Raw genomic sequence first — 19,731 nt, 5'->3', positions numbered from 1 at the left:
ATATATATATATATTTGCACCCGTCTATTTTTTATTTTTATTTTTTTACAGTAGAATTTCGACTAGAATTCAAGTATAATAAGACGTGAGACGTTACCAAACAACACTAGGCGAATAGAATTCATCATCGATTTCCAATCGACCGGCAATGGCCGTGGTGGTAAGATATTGGCTGGAAGGCATATGCCAAAAAGGGTTCCACAGAAAACCAATAAAGAGGAAACATAAAAGACGACTGTAGCGTAAGGAGCACATTGAAATCACGCAGCTAGAAAAAGGAAACAATCCATTAAAAGCCAAGTACAACCAATGAAAAAGACCAACTAATCCACAGCCAAGTACAACCAATGAAAAAGACCGGCTAATCCACATAAGAAGTTGCATTGATGCATCATCCACAAGTTTTGAAGGAATTAGGAAGCTTGAAATAACTTTTGCACAAACTTTCTACAGTTAAAAACTAAATGACATTAAGAACGCAAGAGCAGTTAGCCCGTGAACAAGATCCCAAGAAGCACAATTCTTTAGCAGAAAACGGGAGAATTATGTGTCAGTAAAATTCTATACACAAGTGTACCTCCAAGGAACTATATGCAATTCAAACAAGAGACTTGAAGTATCAAATCAGACTTACAATCACCTCTTGGTTGATGTGAGATGAGACGGTATCCAGACCCTCGGAATTTAAAGACCCATCTTCAGAGGAAACTGCCAGGTCCACCACAAGTGAGTTACTTGGCAAAAGATCAGCTGTTTCATTGCCGTCCATGATTTCAACAATAATTTGCTCAGCATTCCCATCATCATCAGCTCTATCATGAATTGAATGGGCTTCAGTATTCAACTCTTCTAAGCCATCTAAAAGAGCTTCTAGGGGCGATCTGGTACTGGTGTAGTCATCAAAAGTGAATTCCACATCCAAAATGGGAAACTCATAATCCACGGTGGAAGCACATGAAGATTCAAGATTATCAGGTGTGTCATCTTTGAAGGACTCTTCTACTGCAACATACCTTTCTGGAACAACAGATTTACACCCAGAATCAAGCCCTAGCACCTTTTTTGTAGTCTCCTGATCATCAAGACCATCAGTATTTGCTTCTCTTGGGTTCGTTTCCAAATAAATTTGGTAACTGCATGTTCCCACCAAGTGTCCTGCTTCTGTACAATCACAACTGACAACCCTTTCACAAGAGCTGTCCACAGTGTTAGATTCAAATATTTTGACGGAGTCACTTGAGTGCACATTAAGAATGCATGTTCTGTCTATGCTAGTAGAAACAACAGAACTCTCATTCCATGTTAACCCAAAGTCATCCATATTCTTGTTTTCATGAACATCACAGAATTTTTTGCTTTGAATGCTAGAAGGAATCATCCCAAAATCATGGTCGTCCTTATTTTCATATACAGTTGCAGGATCTGAAGAAGAGTGGCCATAATTTAGATGCCCATCGTCACCATTTTCCACTGAAGTAAAATCAGGAATCATAATTGAATAAATTTGAGTAGATACTGAAGGTTCTCTTCCGTAATTTTCTGCAGACAGGACTTGAGCTTTCTTTTGACAAGATTCATCCATACTGCACAGTTCTATTTTTCCATCTACCAAACTGGAGGAGCCTGATATCGTCTGAATATGATCAGAAGGATTAGTTTTAGCAGCGGATATAAATCCAGAAAGAGCTGCAGCTAGCGCATCATCAATTGACAAGGTTTCTCTTGGTTTTATACAATGAGTATCATCATCATCTTCACTACTTAACAAGGTTTCTGTTGGTTTTGTACAATGAGTATCATCATCATCTTCACTACACGAAAACTCAGGAGCGCTGACCACAAGACTTGGACGAAAATTTGCAGTAGAGAATAAACTAGATGTGTCTTCACATAGAAAAACCTTCTTTTCAGAGTCTGAGGCAACACCTGGTGGACAGTCACTTGGCTCGTAGAGTGACTTAGAGTCAGACTCACTGCAGGAAAATGCAGGAGCAGATATTCTAGTGCAGCGTGGCGGTTGACAACAGGAAGAATTCCCAGCAAGTTTTTGAAGTTGAGTCTCAGAGGCAACACCTAGTGGACAGTCACATCCCTTGTAGAATGACTTAGAGTCGGGCTTGCTACAGGAAAATGCAGGAGCAGATATTCTAGTGCAATGAGGCAGTTCACAACAGAAAGAATTCCCAGTAAGTTTTTGAAGTTGAGTCTCTAAATGTTGAATCCTTGACTCCATGGTCTCCATGGGCCTCAGCATTTTTTCTTCAAATCTTAAGCAAATATCTTCCACTCTGCTCACCCGAGAAATAAGCTGTTCCAACGCTCTTTCAAGGCGATAATGTAGTGAATCATTATCGTACACAGGCTTTGTAGTTAGAACTGGGGTGGGTTGCTGGGGTTCAGTGAACTCAACTGCATCCTTATCAAGTTCTTGCAACTTCACAGATTGTTGATCAACTTGCTCTCCTGCTGATCCTACATCCATTTTTATCATAGGCCCAATAGATTTATTAGTATTTGGATATAAGCTGGGTTGTTGAAGTTCAGCTGATATAGCTGGAGCTGCATTCAGCACATTTCCATTCTGTCGATCACTTTGTTTTTTTGAACATTCAACATCAATTCCATCAGTTTTTCTCAATCCAATTTCCATTTTATCATCCTTAAGGACATCCTCAGAGGCATGATTATCTTTTACACATGGACCTATACTCGATCTAGTTGATTGCAGAAGTGCAGGGAGGAGCATGGCCATTAGAGAACTTCCAGTCGAACTGCCTGCGACCACTGCCTCATTCGCAGAATCAGTTGACTCCGCAAGATCAGCAAATATGTAAACTTCATCAACATATACATGGCTTTTATTCTGAAGTGATAGGAATCGAATTGTGAGCAATGAGCAAGGCTCTGCATCGCTAATTTGTGCTGTAGCCTCGTACAGATCCTACACATAATAAAGGTATATAATACACACTGAATTTGCAGGCCACACAAAATTGAACCGTTGTCTGTCCTCATGAAACTTCTAACGCACATAGAGCAAGTGGCATGAAAATGGGGAAAGCTAGTATATTTTCAAAGGACAAAACAGCTAAATTGTTAAACCAGCGCATTTTAGTGTTGATTAAATGAAGGAATATAAATAACCAAATTTTGGCAAGTTAATATAACATCACGTTGAAATGTACAAACGAAGAACAAACAATTAGAAAAAGACAACAGAATCAATCAAACAATAATTAGTGAAAAATGGATCATTTTTAGTGAATAACCCTGTCTGAATGGTATTTTTTTTATTGACCATTTAATATAAATGTTTCAGGAATATACATGAAAGATCTGTGTCTTTTCCCATAATTGATAAAGATAAACAAATCAATTTTTGCTTTTGTGGACTCTTGCAACACCCCGGATGCCTATCATTATTTTATTTGACAATTTTATAGAAGTGGTGCTATTGATATGTATCTGAATAGCATTTGAAAGAAAAGTTCAGAACAATCTCCATTTTGTTAATGCACAGAAGGACAAACACTGTCAAAATTTAAGAAAACTGGATTCTTCAAAGGCAGAAAAATGTAATGCAGTCACGGCTAGGAAAGGATATGGATGAGAACATGATACCTGTACTTTTTTCACCCTGAAAGTGTTAGTCTTCTCCAAAGAACTTCGCCCAACCTCAGGAACTTTAATCTTAACCCAATCATCATCACCACTGCCCCCATCTGTAACGATATCTTCAGGCAGTTCCCCCACAAAACAATCACCACGTTCTTTGGAAACATATTCAATGCCCGTTGTTTGGAGTAACATTTCATCTCTTTGAGCAGCATTGCACCGAACAGTGCACAGATACTCATTGCTAATCTGAGGAGGACATGAATAATACACCTCATATACACGAGCAGTACTTCGAACATAAATTTGACAAAGATCGTGCTTTTTCCTAAAACATACTGCAAGCACAGATATTGTTAGTCATCTGAAATTTTGCAACAAAATATTTCATTTAACCAGTAAAGATGAGAATGGTATAAACCGATATAATGTTTTAATAATGTGTGCATACTAAATGTTGTCGCATATCGAATAGAAAACAAGTTCAAAAAATTGCCATTTCAAGAGTGTTATAATCATAAGAAAGTACAGAATAGCTGGGCTCCATGACACAGGTTTCTGAAAAAGAACAGCATGCTTAACTTAATATCATCATTCGCTCTTCAGTATTTTAAGCTCATCCAAGTGGGTGATCGATTTACTGCAAGGAGGCAGCTGTTATGACCCTTGGTAAAGGATCTAGTTATAGGGTGATTGAGTGGTTGATCGTTAAGCTCGCTGATTTGTTTGTGGCTTTTTCTGCCTTTCCCACTTATTTTGGATTAAGTTAGTTAGAGGCTCATTTTCTCGAGAGAAGCTCACGATCTTGTTGCTCAAGAATTTGGAATATTATTTGATATCTTATTTCATTTATTTTCTCACTTAAATGCAAATAGGATACTATTTTAATAAGGAAACCAACGACCAATCATGAAACAAATTAAGAAAGCACAATAAATTAGGAAACTAAAATCCAATAGTCTGAAAGCTGATTGAAATCTTTATTCCTTAACTGAAGCTGGCTAACATCCTTAATTGTTCTCATCGTTATCCTTTGACTGAAGCAGGTTATTATCCTCCTTGTCGGGCTGCTGGATTGGATCGTTATTTGCCCTAATTCGGGCTTTTGTGCCTATTACAGCGGCATATCCAACTTCTGAGCAACTATGCATTTTAACTTTTCATGAGTAAAAGTAACAAAAGATATATTCTGCGCAACTAAAATTGTGTATGTCTTGGTCTGTTCCATATCTATTTTCCAGTTAACAAATGGTGTTGTGAACATTAAACTTGGATTTATGTCTGGTCTTGAACATATTAAATTAACATACATGTAAGATGCCTAACGAAATTGAAATTTTATAACATCAATTAGTTAAATTTTCATTTATATATATTTTTATGTCATACACAAATTATAATAAAGCTCATTAAAATGTGAACTATAATATTTTTAGTTATCGTGCCACTTCAGGTTGTTAAAATATTCTTATATTAAGTATTTAAATTTTCACGTGCATATTTGTTGGAAGTGAATTGGGGAACATGGTTTGCGGTTGGATATATTATCAGGAGATAATTTTTAACGAAGATGTTATGCATATACGCATCAAGCACTGCCTATCGTTGCTAGAGGAACTCAGTGCATTAATGATATTATAGCCAATAAATAACATCATGGTATCCAAGGAATCTCGCAAAAACGATTACAAGCGCGATTCCAGTAGTCCATATTCAGTTAATCATCATTATAATGATTACGCAAACCATCCTCCAGGTTCAAAAGAGTTGCAAGGTATTCTTGACTTTAATTATTAAATCAAGTTTCACATAGATGTCTCTCCGTTTCAGTCCAAAGTAGCATTCTGATTGGTGGTCTCTACCTAGAAACCTTTCTTCACTCTCCAACCCCATTTTTCATCCAATAGTCAAAACAAGTGGAATCATCCGGTGCAATATTCATAAGCTAGATTACTCAGTGCTACTTTCGAGAAAATCCTTAGCTTGCTAAAAGTTTCTCACAACCTTTAAATCGCTTCCAAAAAATCAGAGCAACAAAATTAAATATCACAGGAAAGTAATCCATGCGATGAATCCCCCTCAACCAAAATTCAACAACCCTATGAAATCCCCTAGAAACAAAGCTGTAAAAAAAACTAAAAGATTCCGAAAATCGATAGATAATAGAAGAAGCGAACGAGGAAATTACTCTTAATTTCACAAGGGCCAGAATCGAGGCGAGAAGGCTTGAGAACAAGTGGCGAGCTTGGCGCAGAATCATCAGCGTCGGATTCGGCGATCAGGTACTCCGGAGACTCGACTGTGACAGAACCTTCGAGAGAACCGTGAGCGATGGTCCAATTCGCATCGAAGCTCCATGGAACCATAACCATTCTTTCTTCTGCTTGCATTTGCCAGTGAGCATTGTCGTGTTTTATATAGTCTGTATATATATGCTTTAGGTGAATCGCATACGGTTTTTAACGCTTTTAAAATACTAGCAAGCAGCATTTGCTTTTCGAATACAGAAGTAATATATGTATGTGAAATATTCTGTCGCTTCATTAAAAATAAATATTTTATCTTATAATTTTATTTAGTTCTTGTTTCATATAATCTCTTTATTTTTATAATTTGTATCTTGTTATTAAAATTATTTATAATATATATTACATACATGTAAAATTTATTCGTATTATTCTGAAATTGATTATTTTATTCATTGATATTTTTCACGATATTATTAATAAAAATGATTTACTCAAGTAAATTCAGTATATTCTCCTTAGTTATGTTTCTTTCTCGTATTTATTTTCAGTTCCATATACATTACCTAATATTTTTGTGAAATAAGTTGAAATTACATAATTAGACATGGACTGATTCATTTGAATTTTATCTATCATAGCGAGTCAAAGATTGTGAAATCAATAGATTTAAATTTCATTAATCCAAACACAACCTAAGAGTTCAAACCCAGAAGACATAAGACCAAAAAACGTCAAAATAAGACACCTGCAACAGAATGACCACGTGTGAAATACCTAGATGAAGTTTGTATCGGAGTTTAATAATCATGAAAATCAACATATAAGAAAAACGCCACATTCTAATAAAAGAATAGCTCGCTATTTATCTCCCTTGATTGAACTCACACTCTTACCCTCTAAGTTGTTTATTTTAATTATTATTATTTTTTGATGATCAATTATTTTAATTATTTTTATTTAATTCAAATAGTAACGATTTATATTTAATGTAGATAGGTATAGATTTATCTATTTAGACAATTTTCCGGAAAAGTATAATTTTAAATAAATAATATAAAAATAGATGTTATATCAGAATATTTACCTTAAAAAACATCTATTTTAAATATGATTAAATAATAAAAAAAATAGATGTTATATCAGAATATTTACCTTAAAAAACATCTATTTTAATTATATCATATTTTATAATGATATTTTCGTATCATCAAGTATTGTTCATATACCTATGAATGTAGATGAAGATACCTCGTGAGGTTTAAAAACCTAGAAGTCACATTTTTTGTTTATTGAAGTTTTTTGCTTTGGCACTGGTATTTTATAATATAAAAAAAATATAGTAAATAATTTCGAAGGGACTCTTCGGTAAATCGTCCAAATTTTTTACTCCATTTACAGAGAAATCATGTCTTCATTGTAATTTATTTCAACTTAATTAATAAATCCGGAAATATTTTTTTAAAAAAAAAACTAAGGGGGTGGGGTTTGTGCCCAATGAGGTCTTTTGACACATCTTAAATGAAAAGATCAAAATGAATTTAGAGACCTAAATAATTATTAATGCAAAAAAAGTACTTGGAGCTTCACTTAATAGAGCTCGATGATCAAATTTAAACTAAAGAAACGAAGCTTGAATTTGCAATTTAAGCGAAGCCAAAGTGAAGGTAAAATTTATTGGCTCGATTATGTTTGTTTGCACCCGTGGTAAAATTGACGCCAATAGCACTAACTCTAATCCAAAGCAAGTGCAGTAAACTCTTACGCCCCTCCACTGGAATACACAAATCAATCAAATGATATTTCAATGAAATATTATATACTTCCGAAAGGGATTTGAGTGCAGAACTCAGGGAATGGGATAAAAATACATGAAAACTAGGCATACAACAGCTCTGCTTCTCTTACTGTGTATGGAGGAGGTAGCAGAGACTTTGATTTAGCAAACACATCTGGAAAAACAAGCGGAGCCTCGGTAAGAGGTGAATCCAATACATCATCAGGAATTGCCACCAGGGTCTCTTCAAGAAAAGATTTTATTGTCTGAAAGATTCAAAGACACATGATAAAACTTGATGATGGAATCTACTAGAAAAAGGAAATGTTATCAATCCTGAAGCAAGAAAACAAAGGCCTGTTATCCGTTTATGAAACCACATTGAAACCAATACAAGGCGAATTTATAATAGAACATACACGGTTTCTTTCTAAAACAATTTAAATGTTTTTACAACAATATTCAGAACCTAGAGAAAATATTAGGATTAAGGTTATGGAGTTGTCTCATAACTGACTATATGTTTTCTTCACTTTAAGTTGAAACATGAGATTGGCAAATTCTGAACTTATCGACCTTCGACCACAGAACCCGGGATTTCTGATAGTTCCATTTAATACGATTTAAAAATATAAATTCTGAAAATTGTGCTGGGTACATCTTGAAAAGGAGATGACTTACTGTGCAGTTCTGAAAAGCTGCATCAGCTTTGCGCTTCCATAGACTATTACCAGGTGCTGAATGGAAAAAACCAAGCAAAGGCTGCATGCGATTGAGGTATCGTTAAATATTACGACTCAAATTTGACAGGCAATGATCCCAAAGAATAACATAACGGTTGCCTTCATTTTGATTCCTTGAGAATTTTTTAGCATAACATGAATGAGAAGAAGATTATTTTATACTTTTACAACATCACGAAGATTTGGCTTTGTTCCATATAGTCCCAAGACTGAATCACCATACAACCGGTACTTTTCAAGAACCTACACAGAATAATGACCAGATACAGGTATGTAAATATGAATTTAAGCAAGATCAAAAGTAAATCATAATTTATTTGACCAACTTGTCGCCGAGTTAAATCGCTAGCAGGTGCACCATATATTGCACTGTCAACATGTCCCAAGAGATTCCAGGGGCTGTAAAAAATAAATTTTTCCTTGAGTTGACATGTAGAAGAAAGTAAAAGAAATAGATAAACTCAACGCTTTTTAGATGTTTAGGATACTGAAAAGAGCCACGGTTCCAATAAAAGTTTTGAAAATACAAAACGCAGATAGCTTGTTCATGCGCTTTTTTGTAATATGACTTGCCAAAGTTTGTTTCCAATGGAGATTCATTGAAATTCACAAAATCGAAGGATCAGGTTCCATACACGTTCTTGGATCTTGTCATCTCATCAACATATATATATATCTAATCTAATCTAATCTAATACTATTATAAATATATGAGTTTCAATTGTGAATTTACTTGGTTACCCTTTTCCAACTATTACTTAATTAATGTCTTATTTATTTATTTAGGTGACTTTTCAATTTTTTTATCTAATTACCTATTACCTAATTTGTTTAATTAATACATTTTACTATGCATTATTTCACATCAATATATTTTCTAAGCTTTATAATCAAAAATGATTCGGACTTAATTTTTCTAAACTTCAAGTTACAATAATATATAAATTTTTGGTTATCGGTTCGGACTTAATTTTTTAAACTTCAAGTTAAAAAAACATATATGTTTTGTAACTAATATATTTCAAACTTTATTTTTTAAACTTCAAGTTAAGTGAACATATAAATTTGTGGTTAATATTTTTTAAACCTGCAATATATTTTCTATTTTTTAGCGGTCCGGACTTAATTTTTTATTTTTTAAACTTCAAATATTTTCTAAACTTCAAATTATATTAACATATAAATTTTTGGTTAGCGGTTCGAACTTAATTTTTTAAAATTCAAGTTAAAAAACATATATGTTTTATAATTAAAATAGTTCAAACTTTATTTTTTAAACTTCAAGTTGATTTAACATATAAATTTGTGGTTAGTATTTTTTAAACCTACAATATATTTTCTATTATTTTAATATATTTTTTATGTTTTATAACCAAAAATGGTTCAGACTTAATTTTTTAAACTTCAAGTTACATGAACATATAAATTTTTTGTTAGCGGTTCGGACTTCATTTTTAAAACTTCAAGTTAAATAAACATATATGTTTTATAACCAAAAATAGTTCAGACTTTATTTTTAAAACTTCAAGTTAAATAAACATATAAATTTGAAGTTTAATATTATTTAATTTAAACCTACAATATATTTCTATTCTTTTAACAAAAAATGATTCATATTAATATGTTTAACTTAAAGTTAATTAAAATATATACATTTGTCATTATACCATTCATATTTATCTATAATACGCATCCATACATTGTTGGTTATCTAATATTTGATTTACATATGGTTTCAATCTAAAAATTTAGCTTAAATAAATTTGTAGATGTTGGTGATTTATTGTATTTGAATAATTGATATATTTTACTATGCATTATTTCACATTAAAAATTGGACTATTATTAATATTTTTTAAACCTACAATATATTTTTTACGTTTTATAACCAAAAATGGTAAAAACTTTATTTTTTAAACCTCAAGTTACATGAACATATAATTTTTTTGTTAGTGGTTCAGACTTAATTTTTTTAAATTTAAGTTAAATGAACATATAAATTTTTAGCTAGATGTTCGGACTTAATTTTTTAAACTTCAAGTTAAATAAAGTTAATTTATTTAATTTATAGATTGATACATCATTATGCATTATTTTCCCCATTATTAGTTAATAACTGATATATTTTTAATATAAGTTAGTTTATTTATTTATTTAATTGATACATAATTATGCATTATTTCAAATAAAAAGTTGAATACTATTAATATTTTTTACATATTTTTTTATTATGCATTCTTTAACATGAAAAAGTAGACTACTATTAATATTTTTTATATGTACGATATATTTTCTATGTTTCATAACAAAAAATAGTTCGAACTTAATTTTTTAAACTTCAAGCCAAATAAACATATACGTTTTATAAGCAAAAATGGTTCGAACTGTATTTTTTTAACTTCAAGTTAAATGAACATATAGATTTGTGGTTAGTGATTCACAGAGTAAAATATAAATCAAACAAAGAGAAGAATTATATTTTCTGTTATATATTTTATCTATTCAGCAATGAGCTTTTTATAGGCAAGTACACATATAGAAAGAACCATAAAAATAGCAACAGTATTTGACCACTAAACCATGAAATAACAAATATGCTAAGATAATTATTTTCTGTAATACGTTAATAATAAACAATGACTAACAGACTTTATTTGACAAGACATATAACTAAGTACTTCGACAAACTTTTAACAATTCAATAATCTCTTCCTTAAACCGATAAGGTCAACATCGGCTTAATAAGAATATAATCCCTCAAATTTGTTTTGTAGTATGTTAATACCAAGTAGTTCCCTTAGTTTATGAAATGCAGGCAGTTTCAGGGACTTGGTAAACATGTCAGCTACTTGGTTTTCCTTCTACAATATATGAGATCAATTGTTTCATTATTTGTGAGGTCACAATTGATATTTCACATCAATGAGCTTGCTTCTTCCATGAAGTTGATGCAACAAATTTAGCTTCAGTGGTTGATAAAGTAACAATTGATTGTTTCTTCGAAGTGCATGGAACAACCGCTTGATCTAAGAAAAAAAATCATCCTTAAGTAAAATATAAATCAAACAAAGAGAAGAATTATATTTTCTGTTATATATTTTATCTATTCAGCAATGAGCTTTTTATAGGCAAGTACTCATATAGAAAGAACCATAAAAATAGCAACAGTATTTGACCACTAAACCATGAAATAACAAATATGCTAAGATAATTATTTTCTGTAATACGTTAATAATAAACAATGACTAACAGACTTTATTTGACAAGACATATAACTAAGTACTTCGACAAACTTTTAACAATTCAATAATCTCTCCCTTAAACCGATAAGGTCAACATCGGCTTAATAAGAATATAATCCCTCAAATTTGTTTTGTAGTATGTTAATACCAAGTAGTTCCCTTAGTTTATGAAATGCAGGCAGTTTCAGGGACTTGGTAAACATGTCAGCTACTTGGTTTTCCTTCTACAATATATGAGATCAATTGTTTCATTATTTGTGAGGTCACAATTGATATTTCACATCAATGAGCTTGCTTCTTCCATGAAGTTGATGCAACAAATTTAGCTTCAGTGGTTGATAAAGTAACAATTGATTGTTTCTTCGAAGTGCATGGAACAACCGCTTGATCTAAGAAAAAAAATCATCCTTAAGTTTTTTTCTATCATCTCGATCTTCTGCATAATCACTATCACAAAAAAATCCATCAAATCTGATTGTTCTCCTTCCTTATAGTAGATACCAAGTTCTTGTTTTCATTGCAGGCATCGTAAAATCCTCTTAACAGCTTAAAAATGCATTTCTATAGGATTCTCAACGTATCTGCTTATGAGAATGAAAGAATACATAATATTCGACATTGTTGCTGTCAAATACATTAAGCTTCCAACAATTTGCTTGTAAAATGTGTTGTCAATCTTCTTTCCTTCACAACTTTTTGTTAGCTTCAAACTATACTCTACGGGAGTACTTGCAGAATTGCATTTCTTCATATTAAATTTGCACAAAACTTTTTGAACATGTTTCTTTTGTGAAATAAAAATCTCACAAGTAGATTGGACTACTTCATACCAAGAAAATAATGCATCTTGCCAAGATCCGACATATCAAACTCAACCATCATGGACTTCATAAAATTTTCAAACATGACACTATCATTTTCAATGAATATAAGATCATTAACATATAAACAAACAATGAGATTTTTCCTTCATCTTCAATTTTGTACAAAGTTTATACTCATATGGACTTTTTTGAAAACTTACCTTACAACATGGGGGCGAAAAAAAGAACTATACTAAGCTCGTGGGACTTGCTTTAGCCCATACAAAGTTTTTTTCAATTTATACACTTTATTCTCATTTCCAACTTAATATAACAAAGAGGTTGATGGATACATATATGTTCTTCCAATTCTCCATGTAAGAATGCCGATTTCACAGCCAAAATAAAATATAGACCATGAATATTGTGCTACTAAGGTAATTACCAATCTGATCGTATCATGTCTTGCAACTGAGCAAATATTTCTTTATAACCGACTCCAAACTCTTGTTTGTAATCTTTTGCTACCAACGGTGCCTTGAATTTGTCGGCTTTCGATTTTCTTTCAATTTAATATTGTAAATCTACTTCACACATCGTTTTTTGACCTTTTGGAAGTTCGATGAGTTCTCAAGTTTTATTTTTATCGATGGATGTAATTTCAGCATCCATTTCCTTTTGATATTTTGATTCTTTGACATCTTCTTAGAAAGTTACTGGATCACAATATGAAAATAGAGCAAAATGAACAAATTAATCAATTTGATTATTACCAGTTACCTCATAATTTGTCATCCATGTTTCTCTTCTTCTAAACCGTTGAGATCTTTGTTCATTTTCTGTTTCATTAACTGAAATATGTTGATTGATTATTGATTGTTGCTTGTATTCTACAGATTATGCATTCTCCAAAGGATGTGTCATCCATGTTGCTCTTTTTTCTAAATCGTTGAGTTCTTTGTTCATTTTCTGTCTCATTGACTGAAATATGTTGATTGATTATTGATTGTTGCTTGTACTCTATAGATTATGCATTCTCCAATGGATCTGCATTTCTTCTCCATTTTCTCCATCAAAATCAGCTTGGATTGGTTGTCTAACAATATTTTCATCAACGAAAAACTACTGAACATCATGAAATTTTTTGGCATTGGGATAACTGCATCTACCGATTATCGTGTTAGTATCCATTTGGTTCAACTTTGAGCACAATTCTTTTTCTGTACATATATTTATTTTACCTTGCTGACTTGTAACTCAACTGACAACTTAGTTGAGATAAAGCGATTGTATTTTGTTAGCTCAAACCAATCATACCGAAGTTTTAATAGGGTATTCATTCATTCACCCCCTCTAAATATCTAGCCGGTCCTAACAATATATGAGATTGAGTACATGCTGATAGTCATAGACTAAAAAACGAAAGCTAGAGAAATCCACCATTCATTGTTGCAATTGCAATTATTAAATAACAAAAAGACACTTGGTTATTGTATGTTGTTGAATAGTTAAATATAATTTGACATAGTATATTGACAAAATAATGAATTCCTTCAAAAGCATTGCTTAAGAATTGATATGTACATTAACCGATATTCGAACAGTCGTTTATTAATTTTAATTTAAATTGTGTTTGTTTAATCCTTTTATTTTAATTTCAATTTATTTTATTAATTTATTCAAGTTTTTGTTCAAGTTAATTAAAGAATTGTTTTTATTGTAGATTTGTAGTATATCAAGTTTTATCGGACGATATCCGTACTTGTTATTAAAACTCGACACGTACACAGAAATAAAAAAAAATTATATAACGAAAAGTAAATTATTTAAAATAAACATGTGAAAACATGTAAATTTCATATATGTAATTAATATGAATTTATAAAATATATAATTTTCATTTTTATTTATTTATCAACTAATTTTATCTCAGATAAAATCGTTTCCACGTGCAACGCACGTGCACTTTTCTAGTATATATATATATATAAAGAAAAAGCTCAGAATTGCACATAACCATTCTTTACTGGTAGTATTGCAAATTGCAATTGTAATTCAGCTCAATTTTACCAGACCAATTTTTTTTCATTTTTTCGCCCCATATCGAATGATTTCTGCACAAGCCAGGATGGTAGTTTTAGAGAAGATATTCAACTTAAAGGAGAGTTCGTATTTTCAGGTAAAGTCACAGGCAGCTGGTAGCATATCAAACAAGGTTAGACTCAGCAACTTAAATACAGAGACTAAACAACTCATATGCAAATAAAGGATGTAAAGATATGCTAATTTAATCAAGAGCAATTGGGTCAGCCAGGAAATATAAAAAAAGCATACAAATAAAGAACTCATAGATTCATATAGTACGTACTTATGGTAAGCTGCACGTCCAATCATGACTCCATGAGCTCCTTCCCTTCGGGCTTCATTTACCTAAAAGTATAAATATCAATCTATACAGAAAAGTAGGAGACGTGGCATCAAAACCATTCAGAAATATTAGTGAAATGAGTCAGCAATTAGGATATTATTGTTAATTCAATTTCTCATGTCAAACTGAAATCTTTCTTCTGTGAGCTGAGTTTTGTGTCATGGTATTCGTGTTTGATTGAAGGCATGCAAATATACTTTGATACATTTCAACATATGATTTGGTTTCTCATCAAGTGGATGATCCATCATCAATCCAGACTTTGATGATCTTTGTTACCTCCAAAAATCAAGTAAAAGGGAACAACAATCATCCAGAACAAAAGAATTTCATAAAACGAAAAGAAGTGAAGCAAAATACAAGAAAATCTATAGGTTAAGCATGCACACAGCAGAAATAAGGATTAGCATATAGAACCAACTCTTGCTTAAATATGACAAGACAATTAAGTTTATGAAAAGGGGCAACTTTTTTAAAGGCCCGCTATGTTTAATTTTTTAAATAGCCATCTGCGATGTATTTCAATACATAGGAGATTATTATTTTTAAAAACAAAAACATAGGGGGTCTATTGGGGATAGTTTTCTCTGTGAAAAATCATTTTCGAAACACCATACTCATCATAATGGGATATGGTTTTTAGTTACCTCATCAATGGTATTTATGCCTCCGTTGATAGTAAACTGCAGGTCTGGAAAATCCCGTAAAAGAGCATAGAAGTACTCATATCTGCATCAGTTGATCCAAACTGATTAAGAAAACAAACTAAAACAGATTGTATTATCCTTTTTGGTTATCAAAGATCATGGATCAAAAGAAATTCTGGAATTCTTCAAGTGAATGAAATGACTTTGATGCTATATTTCTTTGATAATTTCCTAGGAGATATTCCCTTACAGATAGACAACATCTCTTGGGTGCATCTATGAGACACCTCTTTGGTGCTCAATCAAGGAAAAATACTTTCAAGCAACCTTCAAAATTTTTTAAAAAAGGAAAAAACGAAGCAATAGCGCTAAATGAATTCTAAGAGATGATGAACACATGCGGATAAATATAAATGTGTATTTAAAATGGGGACAAAAGAAAACAAACGAATGCATACTTCAAGGGAGGAATGGATCTATTTTCTTTGGCGCTGATTCCGTTAAGTAATGCCTTCCTAGAGTGTATTATGAAATGTTTTGTTGGTGACTGAGATGAGACCTTATATATGAACTCACCTGCACAGAAAGGGAATTGTTAATTATGCTGGACAAAATTTAACAATCACAAAAGTAAGATCCTAAATAAAACGGAAAATCACTAATTACGATAATTAAGATGAACCCTACTGATAACATGAAAAAACTGGCATAACAAAAGTAACTGAAAACATTGTGATCTTGCAGCCTTTTGGAATCAATTTAAGTCAGCATAAGAGCCAATGTCCAGATAAATCGACTGATCAAGAACATGGAATCAGCATGAATGTGGACATGTATGCATAGATTCAGCAGCACGAAGGACGTGAAGGGCGTGGTTAGACAGACAATCCACTCCTTTTGGAGCACTAGGAATGCAGTTAGTAGTTATAGGAACTTGCACAAGTTTGTTTCCTTAAATTAGGCAAAGTAAAAAAAAAAGAAGGAAAGAAGGCTATGCATGGCGCCAGGATCCAAATATATCTATCTATTCAGGAAACACAGCTGAACAACCCGTGCATTCAATATCTAGCCAATACCAGTCTTTTAAAGAGAATAACCACTTTTATGAGGAATGTTTGAGTTAAATAATAAGAAAAACAGCCGAAAGAGGTAGAGTTGGAACTTACAAAGTTCATTATATGAGTCGTTGTCATCAACGCCGATTCTGCATTTGACACTAACTGGAACGTTCGTATGTGCAGAAATTACTGACATAGCATTAGCAACAAACTTTCCTTGACAATGAAAAGGTGACTAAAATCAGAACTCATTACCATAAATTGTAATTTTTAACGTCAGGCAATCTCAACACCTGTACCCATACCTTTGGATCAAGCATAAGGCGCACACCAAAACACCCTTTTCCAGCTACCTTTGGACTTGGACATCCACAGCTGCTAGGATGAAATCTTATTTCAGTACTTTTAGAAATAAATGTTAAAAAATATATCCAACAAATAGCCAAGATCTAGGGAACAAACTTCAGATTGATCTCATCATAGCTATATGAATTTGCAAGTTCAGTCGCTTTAGCAAGGTTCTCCAAGTCATTTCCCCCAATCTGGAGCACTATAGGATGCTGCTCTGGACCAAATGCCAAGAATCTATCCTGGTAATTACAAAGAAATCAATTAATTCAGAACAATTTTGAGCCAAAAGGACCAGTGTCTCTGGTAACATGAAGTGAGTGTACCAAAAGATTAAAATCTCCTTTGTTAACTCATGAAGATAAAAGCTAATACTACATAACATTATACCTAGAATTATTTATGAAAAAGGAAAAACATCCTAACAAACCCCCAAAGAAAGGAAACTGACAGATAAAAGACATTTACATCAATAACAATACGTGTCTTTTATAATTGGATTCTTCGACACAAATTTCAGAGACAGAAATGAGAAAGTGAAGTGAGAAATCCAATTAAAAGAGAACAGCTGGAAAGATGACCAAGACATGATTTGAAAATCTAAGGAAAGAAAATCCTTGTAACAAATTTTTTTTAGTAAATTTATATTTAAAAACAATATGAAATATCTCACAAAAATAAATGAAAATACAAGAGGGAAATTAATCGTCTTTTTGTATTAATTTTCTGCGATCCCTCAAGCGTCCCTCAAGCGCTAAGGCATATTCCATCATCTCCTGCTGTATCATGATAAAGGAGACGGAAGAAAAACATTTTGGTGGAGCTCCATCTATATAATCTTGATCATAGTAATCTCAGCACTCAAAATTTTCCATTGTTTTGAGAACTGCATTAATAGAAACCATGCATTTTTTTCCTAATAAACCTAACAGAAACGATGTACAGATATCCTTACCAAGTTTCCCTTCTGGTATACAATTGTCAGGGCAGCAATCATTTCGGTGTATAGCCATGCATGTTTTGATATGAGGCGGGCCAAAGTTCTATAGTGATTGTCTGTGAAGTCCATCATTGGAGCAACACTGAATATAAAAAAATAATAGGTTATATATTTTAAACTTATGTTATGTCCAAAACCTTTTGACGATAAAGGGAGTCAAAACTCAAAAACTCACCTAAACCAAGGGGGAGGGTACCGGGAGGCAACCATCATCGACTCCTTATGGCACATGTGCTTCTGATAGTAGCACTCAAATTTCCTCAATTTTAAAGGATTTCCATAAATTAATTTTGGTGACAGTCTGCCATGGCCTTTCGGGATAACAGAATGAAAAGGAGATACAGAAGCAAACAAAGCATGCCCAGCATACTTCATCATTTGCCCAACTGCTGGACTGCAGATTGTTCCCTATTATACCTATCCATTGGATAGAAACAAAAATAACACAACAGGATGGAAACACTGATCATGTAAAGATGATTTTTGAAAGTAACATGGCATAAATGCTGATCTAGTTGGTACGAACAAGCTGTTGAGATAGACAAATAAATGATGATACAAGACCAGTACACATTTATCACCTTATTAAACCCATCAAACAAAGGTTCCCTCATAGATGATAAGATAATATGACATGAATGATGTGCAAAACAATTAAGGTGATTCAAACAAACATTTGTTCGCAAAAATTAATAAAAAGGAAAATTATGGGCCTTTTGGATCTTAACTAAATGAGCTGCTCGAGAAAATTTCTAGCTATATCTACCTCAGAAACTAGCACCACTGCTGAACGGCAGTACACCCACTCATTTTTCATCAAACATATACCGTTATAAAGTTCCAAAATTTCAATCCGCCTCTCATTTAAAGCTTCTCCACGAACCAATATATGAACTTCTTTACACTTTATTAAAAAAAAAAAAAAAAAAAAAAGTAATCGTGTTGTAACGCACCAAAAAACCTTATAACTTTGAGTATTTTCATTTTTCATACTAAATTAATTGATAAACTCACTAAACCACATCATAGTTTATATTAAACTATCCAAAACTCTAGCTCCGTCATGTTTATCCATTGCTTGCATGGGAAAATAACTTAGGACAGATATAAAAACAGAAGAAAATCCCACAAAAATTGATCCTTCTATTCTTTTAGGACATCGATCAATTGAGAGAGCGAGGGATAGAGAATTACATGGGAGAAGAGAAGGCTTTGTGCAGGACTCGGCCTCCAGAAACCAAGTGGCCACCCAGTTTCAATCTTCATTCCGCCTATCGTAGCAGCAGTGTCGTATATGATATCTTGATTAATTGGGTGTTAGGCCTCAGCACATACCTTCATTTGTTTTAATCGGGGGAGGTGTTTGGTTTGATAAATTATAAGTTCTATGTCCGTTTTAATATATTTACGTAAATTCGATATTTTTTTATCGATAAATTGTAGGCAAAAATTTTTGTGAGACGGTCTCACGGGTCATATTTGTGAGACGGATCTTTTATTTAGATCACCCATGAAAAAGTATGATCCGTGAGACGGTCTCACATGAGACTCACTCTAATTTTAAGTCATATATCCGTCCCAATGCGTTTACGTAAATTAATTTAAAAAATCATTGTTACGTAAACCCGTTTGGATGTAAATATGACTTATAATTTATCTAATACAAATATCAAATTTATGTAAATATATTGAGACCAACATATAAGTAATTTAAAATTAATTGTATAATAATTTATTATTATATTATTTTACATTCATAAATAGTAAATACAGTGTATTATATTTTAACAATTGATTCTAACAACTTATTATGTGAATTACAGG

At 32.4% G+C, this 19,731-nt stretch overlaps 2 protein-coding genes across 2 annotated transcripts; both read right to left on the bottom strand.

Annotated features, from left to right (window-relative positions):
* Nucleotides 1–343: 343 nt before the first annotated feature.
* LOC140809953 (uncharacterized) lies at nt 344–6,044 on the bottom strand. The gene is made up of 3 exons (XM_073167738.1): nt 5,804–6,044; nt 3,622–3,953; nt 344–2,941 (listed from the first exon to the last, which is right to left on the bottom strand). The coding sequence occupies exons 1-3, from the start codon at nt 6,003–6,005 to the stop codon at nt 620–622; spliced, it is 2,856 nt and encodes a 951-aa protein (XP_073023839.1). The 5' UTR covers nt 6,006–6,044; the 3' UTR covers nt 344–619.
* A 1,601-nt stretch (nt 6,045–7,645) lies between these two features.
* Nucleotides 7,646–19,256, bottom strand: LOC140809954 (uncharacterized). Its single transcript, XM_073167740.1, has 13 exons — nt 19,102–19,256; nt 18,083–18,324; nt 17,863–17,989; nt 17,022–17,149; nt 16,865–16,934; nt 16,668–16,770; nt 15,960–16,077; nt 15,502–15,583; nt 14,795–14,856; nt 8,708–8,780; nt 8,544–8,624; nt 8,320–8,400; nt 7,646–7,904 (listed from the first exon to the last, which is right to left on the bottom strand). Exons 2-13 carry the CDS (start codon nt 18,283–18,285, stop codon nt 7,740–7,742), a joined length of 1,293 nt encoding a protein of 430 aa, XP_073023841.1. The 5' UTR covers nt 18,286–18,324; nt 19,102–19,256; the 3' UTR covers nt 7,646–7,739.
* Nucleotides 19,257–19,731: the final 475 nt, after the last annotated feature.

The sequence above is a fragment of the Primulina eburnea genome, chromosome 13 (genome assembly GCF_022965805.1).
Source record: "Primulina eburnea isolate SZY01 chromosome 13, ASM2296580v1, whole genome shotgun sequence".
Lineage (NCBI taxonomy): Eukaryota > Viridiplantae > Streptophyta > Magnoliopsida > Lamiales > Gesneriaceae > Primulina > Primulina eburnea.
This window is presented reverse-complemented; position numbering and strand designations above follow the sequence as displayed.

Excerpts from the sequence above, each read along its gene's own strand:
- LOC140809953 (XM_073167738.1), bottom strand. The coding sequence starts at position 6,005 with ATGCAAGCAGAAGAAAGAATGGTTATGGTTCCATGGAGCTTCGATGCG. Across the intron at positions 3,954-5,803 it reads TGGCCCTTGTGAAATTAAGA|TATGTTTTAGGAAAAAGCAC; the intron begins GTAATTTCCTCG and ends CTGTGCTTGCAG. Across the intron at positions 2,942-3,621 it reads TCAGGGTGAAAAAAGTACAG|GATCTGTACGAGGCTACAGC; the intron begins GTATCATGTTCT and ends TATTATGTGTAG.
- LOC140809954 (XM_073167740.1), bottom strand. The coding sequence starts at position 18,285 with ATGATGAAGTATGCTGGGCATGCTTTGTTTGCTTCTGTATCTCCTTTT. Across the intron at positions 16,935-17,021 it reads TATGATGAGATCAATCTGAA|CTGTGGATGTCCAAGTCCAA; the intron begins GTTTGTTCCCTA and ends TCATCCTAGCAG. Across the intron at positions 14,857-15,501 it reads GCATAAATACCATTGATGAG|GTAAATGAAGCCCGAAGGGA; the intron begins GTAACTAAAAAC and ends TTATACTTTTAG.